General features: G+C 49.3%; 2 protein-coding genes across 2 annotated transcripts; one reads left to right on the top strand and one right to left on the bottom strand.

Annotated features, from left to right (window-relative positions):
* Positions 1-63: 63 nt before the first annotated feature.
* Positions 64-896, top strand: Tctex1d4 (Tctex1 domain containing 4). Its single transcript, XM_008848850.2, has one exon. It carries the CDS (start codon positions 216-218, stop codon positions 873-875), a length of 660 nt encoding a protein of 219 aa, XP_008847072.1. The 5' UTR covers positions 64-215; the 3' UTR covers positions 876-896.
* Plk3 (polo like kinase 3) lies at positions 889-5964 on the bottom strand. The gene is made up of 15 exons (XM_008848849.1): positions 5668-5964; positions 5430-5537; positions 5225-5341; positions 4777-4906; positions 4598-4685; positions 3746-3841; positions 3453-3651; positions 3216-3342; positions 2925-3016; positions 2604-2697; positions 2384-2467; positions 2126-2288; positions 1832-1961; positions 1533-1646; positions 889-1422 (listed from the first exon to the last, which is right to left on the bottom strand). Exons 1-15 carry the CDS (start codon positions 5875-5877, stop codon positions 1231-1233), a joined length of 1944 nt encoding a protein of 647 aa, XP_008847071.1. The 5' UTR covers positions 5878-5964; the 3' UTR covers positions 889-1230.
* Positions 5965-21298: the final 15334 nt, after the last annotated feature.

The following is a 21298-nucleotide window of genomic DNA, read 5'->3' as shown; positions in this document are numbered from 1 at the left end:
GCTGGCAATGCACATCTTTAATCCCAACACTTGGGAGACAGAGGCAGGTGGATCTCTGTGAAATCAGGGCCAGCCTGGTCTACATAGCGAGTTCAGGCTAGCTGGGGCTACAGAAAGACCCTGTCTCAAAAACACCAAAAAAATAGAGATTGGGTGGTATAGGGAGATGACCACTGAAGGTCATTCTAAGTGTGGCTCTCCTAGCAGGCAGGTCCATGGCTGGCAAGACTCTGCCCACTGAACACCAGGAAGAGGAGACTACCAAAGACCTATCGTCGAAACTACCAGCAGTGAGGCCTGGAGGTCACCTGCCCAGCACTCATGAGGCCCGCCCTACAGGTCTGGGTCCAGCCTCCCGTCGGGGCTCTGTGTTGGGTCTAGCCCGGTCCTTTTCACGTTGCAACTCACTAGCTGGACCGCTAGTGGGTCCTGGAGGTCGAAGACCATCCCTGGGCCCAATGCCCCATCTAGGTTCACGGGTCAGCTTTTCTGGGCTGCCCCTGGTGCCTGCCGGTCAAATGGCACCCTCATACCGCACAGAGCCAGCACCAGGGGAGCGCTGGGAGGCTGCAAGTGCACAGCGTGCCCTGGAGGCAGCACTGGATGCAAGGCTGTCCAATGTGTGCTACTCGGGTACTGAGGCAGGAAGACTGACATGGGAGCTGTGTGAACAGATACGCATGTGCCTGCATGAGCTCTGTCTACCGCGCTACAAGCTGGTGTGCAGTGTGGTACTGGGGCCACGCATGGGCCAGGGTGTGCACGTGGTCAGCCGTGCTCTCTGGGATGCTGCGCATGATGGGCTGGCCTCTGCCACCTTCACCAATGCCTCATTGTTTGCGGTAGCTACTGTCCATGGGCTCTACTGGGAATGAGAAGGACTTCAAATTCTGCAAAAATGGTTTATTATTCCCAGGAGGAGGCCCCCTGGGGCTCACATCTCAATAAATAAATGTGTGTTAATAAATAAAAGTGGTCCATAAATAATGCCCCCTAGCTGGGGGCTAAGGCTCAGGCTTATTTCAGGAAGGGGAGAGAGGGGGGGTAAGGAAACAGGGAGGGCAGGCCATCCCCAACTGTAGTAAAGCTGGTCCCTGATTCCCTGGGGGATTCAGCCTGGAGCCCCCAGTGAGGCACCAAAGGGACAGGGAGGGCCACAAAAGCAAGGGCCTTTCAGGCACAGGCCTTGACTTGAGGGCTAGGATCACAGCCTGCTCTGCAGGTTGGAACCTAAGCAGGACTTTGGTCCCTGAGCAGGCGCAGAGCATAGCGCAGTCTCTGCCGCAGGTCTGGGGAGCAGCCCAGCTGCTGGAGGTGGGAAGCGAGGTAAGTACAAGCACTGCGATTTCTCGCCACAAAAGTCACAAGGAGAGGCTCCCAGCCACTGAGTATCAGCTTCGTGTGATCCCCATAGAAGTTCACCTGTATACAGGAAGATGACACTGATCAGGGCCTGGGCATCAGACCCAATTTCCTTCCCAGCACCCTAGGCTGGGTGTGAGTCTTCCCTCCAACCCAGGATGAGCTCTTACCTGGACAGTGCCATCACTAAATAACATGAGTAGGGCCTGATCAGTCTTGACCCACTGCAGCAGCAAGGGTGGAGCAGGCACCTCTACCTCTTCTACACTGGGCAGATCTCCACCCTGGGAAACAGGCAGGGCAGGTTAGTGGCATGAGCTAGGTTTCTCCCTATTGATGCCTCTTCCCTTATAGATCCAGCCTCTATCTTTGAGCCACTCCTCCACCCCACCCCCAACTGCCAACAATGGGGAATCAGCAGGAATCAGGATGCATTAGTCTCTAAAGTGCCCCACTCCAGCCCACACACCTTCATGAGGTGCTGCTCCATGTAGGAGGCAAAATACCGCAGGATGCCCAGCTGAGGCTGCAAAGCATGAGGTACAGCACCCACAGAGAAAGAGAAGTGCTTTGTGCTGGTGGGGTTGTAGTGCACAGTCCTGGAAGTGGAATGCAGAGATCAGAAGGAGCCCTGCTTCAACACTCTCCCCCCACTAGGTTTAAACCCCAGGCCCCAGTTCATAAGTTCAGAAACACATACCAAGGCTGAACCTTACTGGGTACAACAGCCTAAATACAAAGTGCCCCACTAAATAGCACTTACTTTCTGTTGGCTGATAGGGCCATGTGTGTACCATCGTTGAAAAGCACAGCTACACGGCGGCTAGATAGTTGATACCCAAAGCCAAACTTGTTGGAGTAGTCAACCCACTTGCTGACCCACACCAGAGGCTCTGGCTGTGCCAAAGGAGCTGGGTTCTGTTCCGCTGTTAACAGGAAAGGAGGGAGTGAACATTTTCCCCAGGTCTTTAGGCCAAAGAACTCACCCAAACCATCCACATGTACCAGACCCCAGCCCTACCTGGAGGCATGAAGGCTACACAGTTTCTCAGTGCACAAAGGGCAGACTCCACCACTGTGGCCACCGTCAGACCTTCTTCAAACCCTGAAGGTAACAAGGCACTGACATTTAGGCAGTAGCCTCCCTGGACTCAGGCCACGTCCCTCTGCCAACTACTTCCCTTTGGCCCCTGGTCTCCACCCCAGCAACCTCTAGCACCTCTCATCTTCTGGCTTCTCACCATCTCCACTGCTCGCTAGTGTCCCACGGGGTGAGCTGTCCTCAGCAGCTGTCTCTACCAAGCTGACACGGGCCAGACCTGAAGCTGCTGGAGCCTAGACAGTTGGGCAGAGAGGGGAGTAAGAATCCAAATCCTTGAAAGTCCATGGCCCAGTCTTACCCTGGCTCCCAGGGCACCCCAGGTCAGCCCCAGCATCCTAATGAGATGCAGCCAATTAGGCTACCACGAGGCTGGATGCTTCATCAGCCTTTTATGCTGGGCTTCCCTCAGCTGCTAGGGTCAGGGTGAGTCAGAAGAATAACGCTCACATGAGCACCTCACCTCAGGTCTGGCATCTGGATGACCAATGGATGTGCGCATGAGGCCATTCACTAAGCAGGAGACATCAGCCCGTTCCTCAGAATGGTTTTTATCTGGGAGTGAGGGAGAACAAAGCCCTCAGCCCTCCTGCCCAATCACATTTCTCACAGGGTTGGCACACCCTTCCCAAGTGTCTAGACAACATATGCTCTCCCTAGGAGTTTATAGGCACCCAGTCTCATCCCCTCCCACAAATGAATGTAAGGAGCCTCTCTACTGCTCTGTCCCACAACACACTGACACCTGACTCACTTTTGTTCTTCTTCCTGCCAAACAGGCTCTTGGTAACTTTGGCAAATAGACTCCTTGCAGGGTTGGGGGGTGTCAGATCTGGGACTGTCACACAGCTACTGACAGGGAGCCGGTCGGGGGTGTAGCCCTGGGGAAGTGAGAAATGTCAAGAAAAAAGTAAGACCCCCCAAGTGTCCTGTCTCCTGCCCCCATTCATCCTTTAGGTATATGACCCTGGGTGTCTGGAGAGCCACAGACCTTAGTAAAGAAGTCATGGCGCAGGATCTGGTCAATAGAGGGACGGTCTCGGGGTGAGGCTCGGAGGATGGCAGCCAGGAGCTGGTGGGCAGGCAGTGAGAGGCTGGCAGGCAGTGTGTAATGAACCTGCTTGATGCAGCGATAGGTTTCCTTCAGGTCAGCTGTCTCAAAGGGGGGGCTCCCACAGAGGAGTGTATACCTGTACCCAGAGATGGGGGGAGGTCAGGGGTAAAGTGGTAGGAATGCCCCACCCATGAACCTGCCACCTATCTGCTGATGACCCTTATACTCACATGACACAACCCAGTGACCACACATCTGCCTCAGGGCCATGGCCCTGTCTCAACAGCACTTCTGGAGCCACATAGTTAGGAGTGCCACAGATGGTCCTGAAAGAGGGTAGGGAAGAGAGGGGATAGGCTCAGACCCAGCCCATCAGCGCCCCCACCCCATTCCTGCCCCTGCTGTGAGTTCAGACAACAAAGCAGCTGCCTGTCACCAAAGGCCAGAGAGTTCTTGCTTGTCTTGGGACAATGGATGCTGGGAATGGCAGCTGAGTCCCCACCCACCCGCCTAGCCCAGCTGCTTAGCTGCTCTGCAGGACAAGAGGAGGTCCTGACCCCAGGCCTGACCCAGTCTCCTCTCCCAAGGTTAACACATAGGTCCCATGACTGATCCTTCACCAAATCCCGTCTGTCAAACACTCATTAGGCAGTCACCTCCCATGGTCTGCCACACACAACCAACACCAGCTGTCAGACCCACCCCCTACCCCTGGCATAAAAACTCATCTGCCACACATGCTCTGTCACAGTGGCCACAGCAGGGTCTTCTTACATAGATAAGTATCATGTCCTATCATTCCATACAGTCTAACATACACATAGTCACTGCCACAGGATCATCAGTATGCTTCCAAGAATTCTTACACTCCTATCTGTCTCAGAGACTCAGGACACCCACCCAGCTGTAGGATGTATTTGTAAGATCCTTGCACTCTCCACCAAACCCAGGAACCTAGGTTGCCACCTCCACCTTCACACAGCCAGCCCATCACCCCTTCCTTATTTATCCCATGAACACATCAGGTCACCTTGCCTCCCATATATACAGTGTCACAGACTGTGGCCACCCCCCCCACTCACTTTTTCCTCTGCTCCGGGGGCTCTAACCGAGCTGCCAGACCAAAATCCCCCACCTTCAGTTCCATGTTATCAGTGATGAAAAAATTTCCTAGACAGGGGCAGAGTGGTGTGTCAGATTCCTCTCTCCCCTTCTCCCCTCCCCATATCCCCATCCTGCAGCCCAGAACCAGGAGTCTCACCCAGTTTGAGGTCTCTGTGCAAAATGCCCCGCTGATGCAAGTACTTGAGGCCCGAAAGGATCTGCCGCAGGTAGTATCGAACCTCGGGCTCCAATAGGGTGTGCCGGGCCTTCCAGATGTGGGCCAGGGACTGCAGAAAGCCACTGCCTCAGCCCCTGCTTGCCTTCTTAGACCCTCCCTCCATCTATTCTTGCTGAGGATGGCTGGGTCCCAGCTTTGGGTCTTAAGAACCCCTTTCCCGCCGGGCGTGGTGGCGCAAGCCTTTAATCCCAGCACTTGGGAGGCAGAAGCAGGCGGATCTCTGTGAGTTCAAGGCCAGTTGGTCTACATACATAGTGAGTTCCAGGTCAGCTGGGGCTACAGGGAGACCCTGTCTCAAAAAGACCAGAAAATAAAAAAGAACTCCCTTACCCAACCCACCGCTCTCGGTTGAATCTCGCGGACTGACCTTTCGGCTGCAGAGCTCCAGGAAAATGTATATGTTGTCAGCATCTTCGAAATGGTGCGAAAAACGGACGATATGGCGGTGCTGTAAATCTCGGTGCAACTCGATCTCGTTTAGGATCTGCGATAGGGGCGGGAGATGGTCATCTTTCCAGGGTTCCCAGGCCAGCTTCCCCTCCCCACCCCTCGCCCTCAAGGCCTGGACCCACCTTCTCGCGTTGATGCGGCTTGGCGACGCGGCTCTGCGGGATGACTTTGACCGCGTAGGCGCCACCGGTCTCCCGATCAGTGGCTTCGTAGCAGCGGGCGAAGCCCCCCTAGGAGGAGGAAGCGACCTCAGTCCCGGCGCTCGGCGGAGGTGCCCAAGTCCGGGTCAGCCGCCCCGCCCTGCCCCGCTGGGCTCCCAGCCATCACGGTTAGCATCACCCCCTGAAGCCCCCGGCCCACCTTGCCCAGCAAACGGCCTTTGAAGTAAGTGCGGCCGCTGCTCGGGTCAGTGATGAGGCGCCCGGGGTCCCGCGCCGGTGGCCCAGCCAACATCTCCAGCTCCGCTCCGGGAGAGACACTCGGAGGCGGCCCTGGGCCTGCGGGGGGCGAGGGTGGGGCGGCCGCACGAGGGAAGGGGCGCGGGGACAGGAAGCCCGCGGCTGGCTCCATGCGGGCGGCGCAGCGCCTGCCGGGTTCGTCCTCGGTTCCGCCCGGCCCCAGCCGCGCGTGGCGCTGCCTGGTTTCGCTACGCTGCGCTCGCGCGGGAGGGAGCCAGGCGTTTTTATCAATGAACGCCGGTCCCCTCCCCGGCATCGCGTCATCGAAAGCCCCGCCCCTTTCCGGGCCGCAGGCCAGGAGAGGCCACGCCCCCTGGTAGCGTTACCTCACCTAAGAGCGCCTCCCCTGCCGGGCTGCACTTCGAGGCCGCACCTCCTGCTCCGGCCTTAAAGGCGCCGCGGTAGTGCTAATCACCGAGCAGGTGCAACCAGCAGCTGGCTGGCCCTCATCTTTCTTCTCCCTGCCACCGGTCCACGTGGTGACTACGTGCCCCGTTAATGGCAGCCCCCTTCTTTGTCCATTCTTCGTGGCATATGCTTAAGTCGAAGTGCGGGTCAGGTATCTGGAGGCCCCTTCGGAGCAACCGAGAGGATCAGTGTTCCAGCTGGGAGCGGAAAGGAGGGGTGGCGCTTGCTTTTCTCCAGGCACCTCACCAGTACTTCCTTTTATATATTCGGTATCCTGTGAGAGCCTCTTGCATCGAGCCAGAGCCCACAGGCCTAACCCAGTGCTGTCCTCTTTAGAGACTGTGGAATAGCACATACCAGAAACGCTTGCCTGGTCTGGGAGTGTGCAATGGGTTTGTGGAACAGCGCCTGGTATTCAAGGCTTTTACCATGTTCCAGGACACATTTTCCTCTATCCACATCATTATTTATCTTTTGAGGGGAAGGGAAGGGAAGTTGAGGTAAAGTAATTGCTATGTAACCCAGGTTGGCCTCCATCCTCCCACCTCCACCTCTGCAGTGCTGGGATCAGAGTTGTGCACCACTGCTCCCTGACTGAGGGAAGGATACCAGGCTCCTGCAGAATTCCCTATTCCCTTCTCAAAATACTGATTACCCTGCATCAGCTATCAAAAGGCCAAAAGGTGAAGAATAGGAACCTGATACTCTCAAGTGCTAGAAACAGGCAATTGGGCAGTTAGTCCAGGGGCCACATGGAGTCTTACCCATGCTCAATACCCACCCTTCCCAGGGCAGACAGAGAAGGAGTTCTAATCTCTGGAATTTTTGTCCCAGGATCACAGACCCTCTCTCCTGACTTTGTGGTCTTGCTTATCTCTGTTTTTACCCTGAACCATCCATTGAGGTCTCAGATTCACGGAGATCATCTGCTAAGTGCCAGACCATGTCTTCAGTAAGAAGAGTCAAGTTCGCAACCCTCCTTTACTTTACATGATTCTGCTTTATGCAAACAGACAATAGGTAAGTATATAAATGAAGTAATTACAGGCTGTGAAGAGTGCTATGAAGGAAGTAAACAAAAGAGCAAACCAAGAGCCTGCTTCAGAAAGAGCAGTCAGCAAAGCCAACAAATATTTACACCTAATTTCTGCCATCGAGTTTGAATTTATCTCCAAAATATCTCTAGCCCTTCGGCTACATCACCCCCACTCTGGTCTTGGTCATAATCTCTTTGTTGGGATGACTGCCACAGCACCTTCCTAGTCTTCCAACTTTGGTCTCATCACCATTTCATCTTCCCTGCATTATGTTCTCAGACATCACTCCCAATCGTTCATCAAGCACCAAGGACTTACTTCAAGCTTGCCCTTTGTTGCCACAAAAGGGAGACCCAAAATAGCCTAAGATGAAGAGAAGTGCTAGTAGCTTAAACGAGAGGCTGGGGTAAGGCTGGGCAGGAAGGCCTTAGGTTTTGTGCTCTGCAGTTTCCCAAGGGGAGACGGTAGTGGTGGGACCAGAAAGGACAAACCTCTAGGGTAAATGAGCCTGAGGCTCATGTGGAGCATCAAAAGACATATTCTAGAACTGAGCTGGAGGTTGAGGCAAGAGAATCAGGAGTTCAAGGCTGTCCTACTTAGCTTCAACTGTCAACTTGACACAGTCCAGAGTCTTCTGAGTCTCAACTGGGGAATTTCCCGGATCAGATTGGCCTTTGGCCATATATGTGAGAAACTGTCTTGATTGATGATTGATGTGGAGGGTCCACTGTAGGCAGTACCATCCCTGGACAGGTGGGCCTAGGCTGGATAAGGAAACCGGCAGAGGGGCTAGAGAGATGGCTCAGTGGTTAAGAACACTTACTGGACCTGGGTTTGGTTCCCAGCACCTATATAGCAGCTAATACTTGTACATAACTTTAGTATCGGGATCCAATGCCTTCTTCTGGTCTCTACAGGCACCAGGCACACACTTGGTGCACTTACATACCTATAGACAAAACAACTCATACACATGAAATCAAAAGAAAGCTAGCAGAAAGCAAGTGAGGGAGTGAGCCCGGAAGCAACATTCCTCCATGGTGCTGCTTCAGCTCCTGCTCTAACTTCCTCAATCATGACCTGGAAGTGTAAGATGAAATGAATCCTTTCCTCCCCAGGTTGCTTTTGGCCATGGTGTTTATCACCATAAAAGAAAGCAAATTAGAACAGAGTCATCTTTGGCTACATACATAGTGAGTTTGAGGCCAGAGGCTAGCCTGATATGGGGTCCCTGTCTCTAAAAAAGGAACTATTCAATATTGCTTTTTTTTAGCTCACAGTGCTGGGTCTTGAACCCAGGGCCTTGTGCATACTAGGCAAGTACTACTAAGCTGTATCTCCAGCTCAGTATTGCAATTTTATATTTAGAAAATAAATCAAGGTATCTATGTATTCGTTTTCTTTTTTCTAAATATTTTATTATTTTTACCTTATGTGTATGCGTGTATTGCCTGGATGTAGGTAAGTGCACCCATGTCATGCAATGCCTGCGGAGGTCAGAAGAGGCTGTCAGATCCCCTGGGACTGGAGTTACGGATAGTTGTTAGCGGCTATGTGGGTGCTGGGATTCGAACCCAGGTCTTCTACAAGAACAGTCAGTGTTCTTAACTGCTGAGCCATCTCTCCAGCCCCTATATATTACTTCTCTAGCGATGCCATAACAAAATAACTATAGGTTGGGTTGAGTGACTCAAATGATAGAAATTTATTTTCAAAGGAAAATTAAAGATCAAGGTGATTACTTTGTTTTTACATTAATTTATTTGCTTTTATTTTATATGTATGAGTGTTTTGCCTGCATCTATGTAGGTGCACTTGTGTTGTGCAGTGCCCAAAAACATCCAAAGAGGGCTCAGATCCCCTGGAACTGGAGTTACAGACAGCTGTTACCCACCATGCAGGTGCTGCAAACCGAACATGGGACCTCTGCAAGGGCAGCCAGTGCTCTTAACTGCTGAGCCATCCCTCCAGCTGTACTTTTTTTAAAAAACATTTTATGACATTTATTTATTTATGTGTATATGAGTTTGGTCAGAGGACAAATTTCAAGAGTTGGTTCTCTCCTTCCATCATGTGGGTCCTAGGGCTCAAACTCAAATCATCAGGATTAGTGGATTAGTGGCAAGCACCTTTTTCTATGAAGCCTTCTTGCCACCCCAGGATTGATTTATTTTGAGGTTGCTCTCCTTGGATTGTTGATGGCGGTCTTTCCTGAGTTCACATGATCTTTTTCTCTGTGTGTGCACCCTTGGAATCCTTTTTTTTTTTTTTTTTTTTTTTAACCCTAACTGTCTTGGAACTTACTATGTAGAGCCCATTAGGTGGCCTCAAACTCACAGAGCTCCACCTGCCTTCCTCCTACATGCTGGGATTAAAGGCATGCAACACCACATCCTGCTTTCATATACAGGGGGGGTCCTTTTTTTGTCTTTTTGAGACAGGATCTTCCTGTAGCTCCAGCTGTCCTGGAACTCACTATGTAGACCAGACTGGCCTCGAACTCACAAAGATCCACCTGCCTCTGCCTCCCAAGTGCTGGGAATAAAAGCATGTGCCACCACGCAAGACATTTTTAATCATTGAATTTTTAAATTTTTATTTTATTTTATATATATATGAGTGTATTGCCTGCATGTAAGTGCACCTGTGTCCTGCAGTGCCCATGGAGGTCAGAAGAAGGCATCAGATCCCCTGAAACTAGAGTTACGCACAGTTGTTAGCCACCATGTAGGTGCTAGGAATCAAACCTGGGTCCTCTGCAAGAGCAGCCAGTGCTCATAACCACTGAGCCATCTCTCCAGCTCCTTTATAGTTTATGTGTATGTTTTCCCTGCTTATATGCAAGTACACCCATGTTGTACAGTGCCCTGGGGGGCCAGAAGAGGGTGATGCTTGGTTGGACCTCTGGGACCAGAGTTACAGATCACTGAGCTGAACCCAGGTCCTCTGCAAGGGCAGCCAGTGCTCTTAACTGCTGAGCCATCTCTCTAATCTTTTTTTTTTTCTTTTTGAGACAGGGTCTCCCTGTAGTCCCAGCTGACCTAAACTCACTATGTAGACCAGGCTGGCCTTGAACTCACATCCATCCTCCTGGCTCTGCCTCCCAAGTGCTGAGATTAAAAGCGTGTACCACCACACCCGGCTTTTTTTTTTTTTTTTTTTTTTTGGTCTTTTTAAGATAGGGTCTCCCTATAGCCCTAACTTGCCCTTGAACTTACAGAGATCCGCCTGCCTCTGCCTCCTGAGTGCTGGGATTAAAGGTGCACCACACCAGGCACCCCTGGGTTTTTAAAAAAAATTTTGTTTATATTTACTTATTGTGGGGTCAGGGCTTGGCAACAAATGCCTTTACCTGCTGAGCCATCTTGCCAACCCTCATATCATCTTGTGAATCCTAACTCTTTTCTCCTAAGGACAACAGTCATATTGGATTACGACCCACCCTCATAGCTTCATTTTAATTTAATTATTCTCTAGGAATGCTCTATATAGTAACATTCTAGGGAGCATGGAAGGAAGTTAGAACTTCAAACTATGAAATTTGTAAGTTTCAATTCAGACCATACAGCCTATTTATTATTTATTTATCTGTGCATGTGCATGCACTGGGGATAAAACTTGGGGCCTTGTACATGGTAGGCAAGTGCTGTACCACCAAGCTATATCTACAATGCTTAGAAGTTTTTTTTGTTTGTTTTTTTCGTGAGAGTTACATGTAGCCCAGATTAGCCTTGTGCTCCCTATACAGCTGTCACTGACCTTGAACTCAGGATCCTCCTGCCTCTACCTCCCAAATGCTTTGATTACAGGTATGCACCACCATACCTGGTTCAACTTTATTTTTACATCAAATTTTTGCAAGCTCTAACATACTTTTTTTTGGGGAGGGGGGGGAGTGTAAAAGGCTAAATAGACATGCTACTATTTCTCCAGCAGCCCAGTTTACTAAGAGAACTTGTTTGAGTTTAGCACCAAGCAGATGGCAAAGCACTCAATACCCAGAACCCTCAGGACTTGTCACCTTGTTCAGAGGACAGGCCCTTGTAGTGTATAATTCAAAGCAGTCATCCAAAATTCCTACCTCCACTTCCTGCTTCTCTTCCAGCCTTGAGATCCATCAGTGCTCTAACCAAAGATGCACTATGGCAGCTTATCAAAGCTTTCCCTCTCCAAGTAGCTGTGGCTAGAAGGAAGCGGGTTAAGCTCTAGGACAAGGCAAGAACTGGTGCTCAGTCATGGAATCAGCTGTTCATTCTATCAGTAGACATTTTTCCCTAAAGATCCACTGTGTCATGTGTTGTGCATGCACAAGAGGTCAGTCTCTACTACCATCCAACACAATACAACACAACAAACAAAAAACCCAGAAGCAACAAAAAGTGCTACAGTGGGGAAGGGGAGAAGGGTGTCCATGCAAATCCACAGGTGGGATCTGACCCAACTTGGAAAATGCAGATAGAGTGATATTTCTTGTTTATTTGTTTGTTCTTTTGAGACAGGGTCTCACTATGTAGCCCTGGCTGACCAGTAACTCACTAGGTAGACCAAACCAAGTTGACCTCCAGCTAACAGAGCTCTATCTGCCTCTGGCTCCAAGTGCTAGGATTAAAGGCATGAGCCACCATACTCAGCAGCTGCTTCCTCCTCCTCCTGATTTATTTATTATTATTATTACTGTTGTCGCTTTTTTTTGGAGGGGGAGGTCTTTTTGAGACAGGATCTCCCTGTAGCTGCAGCTGGCCTGGATTCACTATGGAGACCAGGCTGGCCTCGAACTCACAGAAGATCTGCCTGCCTCTGCCTCCCAAGTGCTGGGATTAAAGGTGTGCACTCAGGGTGAGATTTTTAGAACTGGGAAGGACTCAGCCAGAAACTGGATGCATAAAAAGGATTAAGTGCTCCTAGAGAGAACCATGTGCTTCTAGGGGCCTGCCTGAAGTAAGAATTCACAAGTCCATTAAGAACTGAAAGCTCTGCCAGGTGTGGTGGCACATACCTGTAGTCCCAGCACTTGGGAGGCAGAGGCAGGCGGATCTCTGTGAGTTCAAGGCCAGCCTGGTCTACATAGTGAGTTCCAGGCCACCTGGGGCTACAGGAAGACCCTGTCTCAAAAATACCAGAAAAAAAAAAAAAGACTGAAAGCTCAGGAGCCGGGGATATAGCTCAACTGGTAGACTGTCTAGCAGGCATGAGGATCTGGGTTTGAGCCCTATGATCTCTTAAACCTGGTATGATGGCACACACCTGTAATTCCAGCACTTGGCAGTTGGCAGGTAGAGGGAGGAGGATTAAGAGTTCAAGGCCAGCCTTGGCTATACAGCTAGTGCCAAGTCATCCTGAACTATATGAGACCATGGGGGAGCTAGAGAGATGGCTCAGCAGTTAAGAGCACTGGCTGCTCCTACAGAGGACCTGGGTTTGGTTCCCAGCACCCACATGGCAGCTAACAACCACCTTTAACTCCAGTTCCAGGGGATCTCATGCCCTCTTCTGACCTCCACAAGCACTGCACATACATGGTACACTTACATGCCCTCAAGGCTCTGGGTTTGGTCTTCAGCACTTCATAAAACAGGCATAGCATAAACCAGGTGTGTTGGCTCATGCCTGTAATCCAAGCAGGCAGAAGGTAGAGGTAGGAGGGTTAGGAATTCAAGGTCATCCTCAGCTTTATAGCAAGTTCCAGATCATCTCCAAGATGATAACAACAAGAGATACCCCAAAACCAAAGCAGACAACAAAAACTCAACCACAAAACAAACAGAAAAACCTGAAAAGTTGAGAGTAGCTGGGGTTCTGAGAACAGCAGCTACGGCCAGACCCCAAGAGGCTTTGTGAGGTGTGTAGAAGAGTCAAATGTCTTCTTGCCCCACTTTGCGAAGTTCCTAAGTTGCCTACCTACCATGCCTCAGTTGGTCCTGGGGAGAGAAAACTGATGATGGTACCTCAAGCCTGGTTCCCTGAACCAACACTGAGCAGCTGCTCCCAGATCATTTGGTGCTGGGCCTAAGTCGTCTTCTTCTGGGCCTGAGACTCAAGATTGAGCTCAAGCTGTCTCATTTCTGCGTGTTTTGCCTCTCTGATCTCTGCCACAGAAGACTGGAGCCTCAAATGAAATCCATTCAGGGATGTCCTGCTCTGTTCCTATGCCATCTTTCATTGGCTTGGTGACCTCAGATGCAAGGTGGGGCTAGGAGCCTCCTGAATGCCTATCTTTTGTTCCCACCTCCAATGCTTCAGGTCTACTAAGAAAGAGGTCTACCACTGAGCCACTTCCCCACACCATTGTGTTTTCTGAGCTCTACTGTCCTGTAGTTAACTTGGAAGTTAACAAAGTGTCTGAAACCTCCTGGGAGCCAAGTTACCAGGAAATGGCCCTAGATGCTGTTATCCCTCTCAACCCTCAGTTCTGGTATCAAACCAAGGGCCTTGTGCATGCTAGGCAAGTGTCTACCACTGAGCTCAGTTCCTGGATGCTGTCATTTGAGGGCCTGTCCCTGTTTCCACTTCCTGTGTAAACTGCTCCCTATCCACAGTCCTCCAATGTTCCAGGCACTAGCTTAGGCATTTATTGTATTGATTGTTCGCATTAAACTTATGGTGTAGATGTGATTATAATCAACCACGGGGAAACAAAAGCTTGGGAGTGAAGCGGTTTTCCTAAGGTCACACACAGCTCCCCAAGGGCAGAACCAAGGTCTGAACATAAGTCTACTGTCTCCATTTCTCACAGTTGCCTGACTTTTATGGGATCACTGGTCCTGTGTCCTCGAACCTGTACACCTCCTACACTGCTCTATGTTCCTCTTCCTAGATCCCATTCTCCTTTCAGAAGGTGACACTGGGCCCAACTTGAGATTTTTCTGAGCTCTCTGGGTGTTGGTTCCTGAAAGACACTGTCAGGCCTCCTGCCCTGCTGAGTACGTTCTATGTTCCCTGTCCCCTTGGCAATTGGGAGTATCTCTTGGTCAGAAACCAGGATAAGAGGAAGAATTTTCCAAGATTAAGAAATGCCTTTGGCTGGAGAGATGGCTCAGTGGTTAAGAGCACAGGCTGATCTTGTAGAAGACCCGAGTTCAAATCCCAGCACCCACATGGCAGCTAACAACCATCTGTAACTCCAGTTCCAGGGGCTCCAATGCCCTCTTCTGTCCTCCATGGGCACTGCACAACACAGGTGTACTTACACACACACAGGCATAACACTCATACACATAAAATTTTTAAAAAAAATTTTATTAGCCAGGTGTTGTGGCACAAGCCTTTAATCCCAGCACTCGGGAGGCAGAGGCAGGCGGATCTCTGTGAGTTCAAGGCCAGCCTGGTCTACATAGTGAGTTCCAGGAAAACTCAGGCTATAGGGAAACCCTGTCTCAATAAGACCAAAAAAAATTTATTTTTTTATTTTTTTATTTTTTATGTGTATGAGTGTTATGCCTGTATGTAGGTAAGTGCACCCATGTTGTACAATGCCTACAGAGGACAGAAGAGGCCTTCGGATCCCTTGGATCCTGCAGAGGACCCAGATTCAGTTCCCAGCACCCACATGGCAACTAACAACCTTCTGTAACTCCAGTTCCAAGGTGATCCAATGCCCTCTTCTGGCCTCCTTGGGCATTGCATGAATGGGCTCTTCTGGCCTCCTTGGGCATTGCATGAATGGGCTCTTCTGGCCTCCTTGGGCATTGCATGAATGGCTGCTGTGCTGGATAGTTGTCAACTTGACACACATGGGAATAGGGACCCTCAATTGGGGCCAGTCTGTGGCCATATTTGTGAAGCATTTTCTTGATTGTTGAGTGATGTGGGAGGGCCCAGGCCACTGTGGAAGGTGCCACTTCTGGACAGGTGGTCCTAGGTTGAGTAAGAAAGCAGGATGAGCACAGGCCAGAGGAGCAAGTCAAGATGCAGTGTTCCTCCATAGCCTGTGCTTCAGTTCCTGCCTCCAGGTTCCAGCCCGAAGTTCCTACCCTGATTTCCCTCAGTGATAAACTGTGACCTGGGAAATGTGAGATAAAATAAACTTTTTCCTCCCCAAGTTGGTTTTAGTCAGTGTTTTTCTCACAGCAATAGAAAGTAACTAGGATAGCTGCATTACATACATGCAGGCAAAACACGCATAAAATAAAAGTAAATAAATTTGGGAGAGATGGCTCAGGGGTTAAGAGCATTGGCTGCTCTTGCAGAAGACCTGGATTCAGTTCCTAGCACCCACATGGCAACTCACAGCCATCCTTAACTGTAGTTCCAGGGGATCCAATGGCCTCTTCTGGCCTCCCCTGGCATTCATGCAAATGTGCACTTACATACATGCAAACAAAACATCCATACACATAAAATAAAAATACATTAAAAAAAAAAAAAACAGGCTGGAGAGATGGCTCAGCAGTTAAGAATGCTAACTGACTGTTCTTGCAGAAGACCTGGATTTGAATCCCTGCACCCACATGGCAGCTAACAACTGTGTGTAACTCTAGTTCCAGGGGATCCAATGGCCTCTTCTGGCCTCCCCTGGCATTCATGCAAATGTGCACTTACATACATGCAAACAAAACATCCATACACATAAAATATAAATTTTTTTTTTGGTCTTTTCGAGACAGGGTCTCCCTGTAGCCCCAGCTGTCCTGTATTCACTATGGAGACCAGGCTGGCCTCGAACTAACAGAGATCCATCTGCCTCTGCCTCCCGAGTGTTGGGACTAAAGGCGTGCGCCACCACGCCCGGCAAAAATAATAAATTTTTAAAAATTAAAAAAAAGAAAACAAAGTGAACAGCTTCTGAAGAATGACACCCACAATTGAACACCCCTCACCGCCCCCTCCACAAAAGTGCTGGGGATGCAGCTGAGTTGGTAGAATGTTTGCCTAGCATGCAGGAAGCCCTGAATTCAATCCTCAGCACCACATAAAACTGGGTCTGGTGGTGCACATCAGTAATCCCAGCCTTTAGGAGATGGAAGCAAGAAGATCACAAGTTCAATGTCATTCTCAGCTATACAGGGAATTTGAGATCAGCCTAGGCTATGTGAGACTTTCCTACATACACCACATATACACACACAAGTGCTAATAGAGGCTAGAGAGATGGCTCAGCAGTTAAGAGCTCTTTTGAGGGCCCAAGTTAGAGTCTCAGCATCCATGTTGGTGGCTCCTAGCCTTTTGTAACTCGAGCTCCAGGGGCTCCAGTGCCTCTGGCCTTTGAGGGCACATACAGAGACACATACACATAATTTTATAAAAGTATTAAAAAGCACTGATAGTTTGAGTATGCTATATGCTTACCTCCTACTGGTTTGAGTACTTGATACAATTAATATTTACAGCAACTGTATGAAACTGGTATTATCATCCCCATGGGGAAATTCACTGCTTAAGCATAAAGAAATTAAGCCCAGCTGGAGTGTCATAGCTCATTCCTTTAATCTCAGCACTTTGGAGGTGGAGGCAGAGGCAGGCAGATCTCTGTGACTTTGAGGCCAGCCTGGTCTAGTCTATATACTGATTTTGAAGCTAGTCATGACTACATAGCGAGATTCTGTGTCAAAAATAAAAAAAAAACTGGGGGCTAGAGAGATGGCTCAGCGGTTAAGAACACTGGTAGTTCTTGCAGAAGACCCGGTTTGTATCCCAGCACCCACATGGCAGCTAACAACTGTCTGTAACTCCAGTCCCAGGGGATCCAACAGCTTCTTCTGACCTCCGCGGGCATTGCATGACACAAGTACACTTACCTACATGCAGGCAATACATACATACACATAAAATAAAAATAAAATTTAAAACAAAAATATTTTTTTAAAAAGATGTTAAGCCTGTGTAGTGGCACATGTCTATGATTCTAGCACTTGGGAGGTGGAGGCAGAAGGATCAGGAATTCAAGGTCATCCTCAGCTACACACAGAATTTGAGGGTAGCCTGGGCTACATGAGACTCTGTCTTAGAAAAAAAACTAATAACAGAAATAAATGACTTGCCCAAGGTCATGAAGCTTGGAGTGATTGGTAAGATCAGATCTGGGCATGTGAGCAGTCTGGCTGCACATCCCGTACTGTTCAGTGCTAAGCCACACATCCAACTCCCCTGTGAGGAGAGGAGGGCACTAGTGGGCAGGACCAGCAGAGAAAGAAAGGGCAGGGCAGGGCAGGCCCAGTGATTTATGGGCTGAATTGTTCCCTTTCTGAAATCATAAATCAGGGAGAAAGGGGCCTGCCTGCTGTGGGAAGGGAGATAAAGTAATTTAGGAGGGAGGATCAGTCTGGGCTGCGCAGAGGCTTCAAGTCATGTACCTGTCATCCTGACTCTGGGAAACTCACAGACCACAAGGCTAATAACAGGCACAGGGTCAGGGCCATGAAGGGGTGGGGTGCAGGATTGCAAAGTAGCAATACCAGAAAGACACCCCTGGGGAAGTAACCTGGGGGTTGGCAACCTGGGGGTTGGCTTCTCAAGACCCAGGATGTCTTTGAGTGGCAGGCAGCCCAGAATCTCTTGGAAAGCTCATGTCAAAGCTTGAAGGGGCTGCATGGCCACGATCCCTCATTCCTATGCTCAGATCCTGGGCTTGGAGGGAGGGTGACAGACACACAGAAAGACTGAGAGGCAGAAGTCGAGGGAGAGAGAGAGAGAGAAAGAAAGAGAGAACAAGCTGCCAGGCTTCAAGCTTTCCTGAGGTGAATAGGATCCAGTCCTTTCCACAGTGTCTAAGGGGCAGGAGGGGAGTCATCTCTGTAAGCAGTTAGAGACCAGTTTTGGTTTCATTAGCTGCTACAAAAGATAACCTAGAATGTGTTGAGGTGTGACCTTCAGGGAAGAGCAAGAGTACTTCTTTGAGCTGAATTTTTTTCTTTTTCTTTCTTTTCTTTTCTTTTTTTTTGGTCTTTCTGTAGCTCCAGCTGGCTTAGAACACACTACGTAGACCAGGCTGGCCTTGAACTCACAGAGATCCGCCTGCCTCTGCCTCCCAAGTGCTGGGATCAAGGTATGTGCCACCACACCTGGCTGAGCTGAATTTTTTTCATAGTTTAATGTATTTGAATAGCCAAAATACAATGTCACAGGATACAGACAACATTAAAAACATACTTGCAGGGCTCAGTTAAGAACACTTACTACTCTTCTAGAGGACCCAGGTTCAGTCCCCAGCACTCATATGAGAGCTAATATCCATCCTTAACTCCAGTTCTGGATGATCCAATACCCTCGTCTGGCCTCTGTAGACACCAGTCATGCACATGGTGCACATTATACATGCAGGCAAAACACTCATACACATAAAAATAAGTAAGTCCTACCACTCAGGAGGCAGAGGTGGGTGGATCTCTGTGAGACTGAGGCCAGCCTGCTCTCCATAGCTAGTTCCAGGCCAGCTGTGGCTACAGGGAGACTCTGTCTCAAAAAAACTAAAAAGAAGCTGGAGAGATGGCTCAGTGCTTAAGAACACTTGCTGTTCTTCCAGAGGACCCAGGTTGGATACCCAGCACCCACATGGTGGCTAACAACCATCTGTAACTCCAGTTCCAGGGGATCTGATACCCTCTTCTGGCCTCTATGGGCATTGTATGCACATGATGCACTTACATGCATGCAGGCAAATGCACACACATAAAATAAAAATAATAGGAGTTCTCAGATGACCCTCAGCTGCCCCACCATTCCCAGCCCAACTGCTGTTCAGGTTGGGCATACCCTACTGGAAGCTGGATGCTGACAAGTATGAGAATAATCCAGAACTGGAAAAGATTTGGAGGGAGAGAAACAACTTCTGGATGGATGTCATCATCATATACAAAGTAAACTACAAAGAGAAGATCAAGCCGGGCGTGGTGGCCCACACCTTTAATCCCAGCACTTGAGAGACAGAGGCAGGCAGAGTTTGAGGCCAGCCTGGTCTACATAGTGAGTTCCAGGACAGCTGGGGCTACAAGGATACCCTGTCTCAAAAAAAAGACCCCCCCCAGAAAAAAGAGAGAAGATCAAGATGTTCTTTGAGGAACACCTGCACCTGGATGAGGAGATCTGATACATCCTAGAGGGCAGTGGGCACTTTGATGTCAGGGACAAGGAGGACAGGTGAATCCAGACTTCCATGGAGAAGAGGGACATGATCACACTTCCTACTGGCATTATCATGGCTTCACGTTGGACAAGAAGAACCATGTGAAGGCCATGTGGCTGTGGGAGAACCCGTGTAGATGCTGTACAACCAAATGGCTGACCATTCTGATGCCCAGGTACAGTATGTGAAGTTCCTGGAAAGAACAGCATAGGGGCTCCATGAAGAGTGATGGTACCTTGTGAGGCCCCACTGCAGTCACCATCAGAAGGTTGCTCATTTCTCTGCTTTTATGTATGGACTTGATGCTAGGTTATCTTTCCTTGGCAAGATTACCTGATCAGAATCTTTACTGAAAGAATCTGTAAAATTGATTTTTACATGGATGCTGCAAAAATGTAAGCAAGTCACTTTAATTTTCCCTAACTCTGTCAGGGTGGGGGTGTGGGAACCCTGGGCTGGTGTGCATTCATGTGCAACAAAATGCACACTTCATGTCTCAGATGGTAATTCTGTAGGTATCTGTCAGGTGGGAAGCAACACTTACCCTTCAGAAGGGGGCAGGTGTAACCAGCACAGCTAACCAGATGGAAGATGCTTTGCCCCTCACTGTACCTGGGTGGGGAAGTGGTCACAGCTTGAGGACACCTGGGATGTTTGTGTCTCTGCCTTCTTCAGAATAAAGTAGTTATCTTAAAAGTAAAATAAAATAGGCTGGGCGTGGTGGCACACGCCTTTAATCCCAGCACTTGGGAGGCAGGCGGATGTCTGTGAGTTCAAGGCCAGCCTGGTCTACATAGTGAGTTCCAGGACACCTAGGGCTACAGCAAGACCGTCTCAAAAAGTCCAAAAAAAAAAAAGTAAAATAAAAATAATAAATAAAATATTTTTTAAAGAACCAGAGGCTAGAGAAATGGCTCAGCAGTTAAGAGCACAGGCTGCTCTTGGAGTGGACCTGGGTTCAATTTTCAGCACCCACATGGCAGCTAACAACTGTCTGTAACTCCAGTTCCTTGGCAGAGGAAGAGGATCTGATGTCCTCTACTGGTTTCCTACACATAGGGGCTGGAAAGATGGCTCAGCAGTTAAGAGCACTGACTGCTTTTGTAGAGGACCCAGGTTCGATTCCCAGCACCCACAGGGTGGCTTAACACCAGTTCCAGGGGATTTGTTGCCCTCTCCTGGCCTCTGCAGGCATTGCATGCACATGGTACTCTTACATACATGTAGGCAAAACACACACATAAATAATAATAGCCGTGCGTGGTGGCACACACCTTTAATCCCAGCACTCGGGAGGCAGGGGCAGGTGGATCCTCTACAGAGTGAGTTCCAGGCAGGTGGAGCTACAGGGAGACCCTGTCTCAAAAAGATCAAAAATAAATAAATAAATAAATATATAAATTAATTAATTTAAAAATTCATAGGTCTTCCCCATCTACCATTTGTGGTAGAACTGCTGCCAAGATGCGGAATTTTCTTAAGATGCAGAATTTTCTTAAGAATTCTTAAGGGGAGGATTATCATACTCAAAGTTGAACCTTCAGACATAATAGAAAGTGTAGCCTGGTTAGGCATGGTGGCACATGCCTTTATTCTAGCACCCAGGAGGCGGAGGCAGAGACAGGTGGATCTCTGTGACTTCAAGGCTAGCCAGGACTACCTAGTAAAACCCTGTCTCAAAAACCAAAAAATAGATCGGGCGTGGTGGCGCATGCCTTTAATTACAGCACTTGGGAGGCAGAGGCAAGCTGATCTTTGTGAGTTCAAGGCCAGCCTCATGTACATACTGAGTTCCAAGACAGCTGGGGCTACAGGGAGACCCTGTCTCAAAAAGATTTTAAAAAAAAGTGTAGTGGTATATACCTTATAATCTCAACATCTGAGAGGCAGGGGAACCAAGAATTCAAGGCCAGTCTCTGTTACATTATGAGTCTGAAGTCAGCTAGGCTACATTAGCCTTTTTCTCAAAAAATATCAAAAGCAAGGAAGAACGAAGGGAGGGATGCAGGGTGAGGCAATTGGAGTACCCC

This window comes from Nannospalax galili, unplaced genomic scaffold (assembly GCF_000622305.1).
Source record: "Nannospalax galili isolate Female #2095 unplaced genomic scaffold, S.galili_v1.0 scaffold1664, whole genome shotgun sequence".
Lineage (NCBI taxonomy): Eukaryota > Metazoa > Chordata > Mammalia > Rodentia > Spalacidae > Nannospalax > Nannospalax galili.
This window is presented reverse-complemented; position numbering and strand designations above follow the sequence as displayed.

Excerpts from the sequence above, each read along its gene's own strand:
- Tctex1d4 (XM_008848850.2), top strand. The coding sequence starts at position 216 with ATGGCTGGCAAGACTCTGCCCACTGAACACCAGGAAGAGGAGACTACC.
- Plk3 (XM_008848849.1), bottom strand. The coding sequence starts at position 5,877 with ATGGAGCCAGCCGCGGGCTTCCTGTCCCCGCGCCCCTTCCCTCGTGCG. Across the intron at positions 4,686-4,776 it reads GCACAGAGACCTCAAACTGG|GAAATTTTTTCATCACTGAT; the intron begins GTGAGACTCCTG and ends GCCCCTGTCTAG. Across the intron at positions 2,289-2,383 it reads TGTAGCCTTCATGCCTCCAG|CGGAACAGAACCCAGCTCCT; the intron begins GTAGGGCTGGGG and ends TCCTGTTAACAG.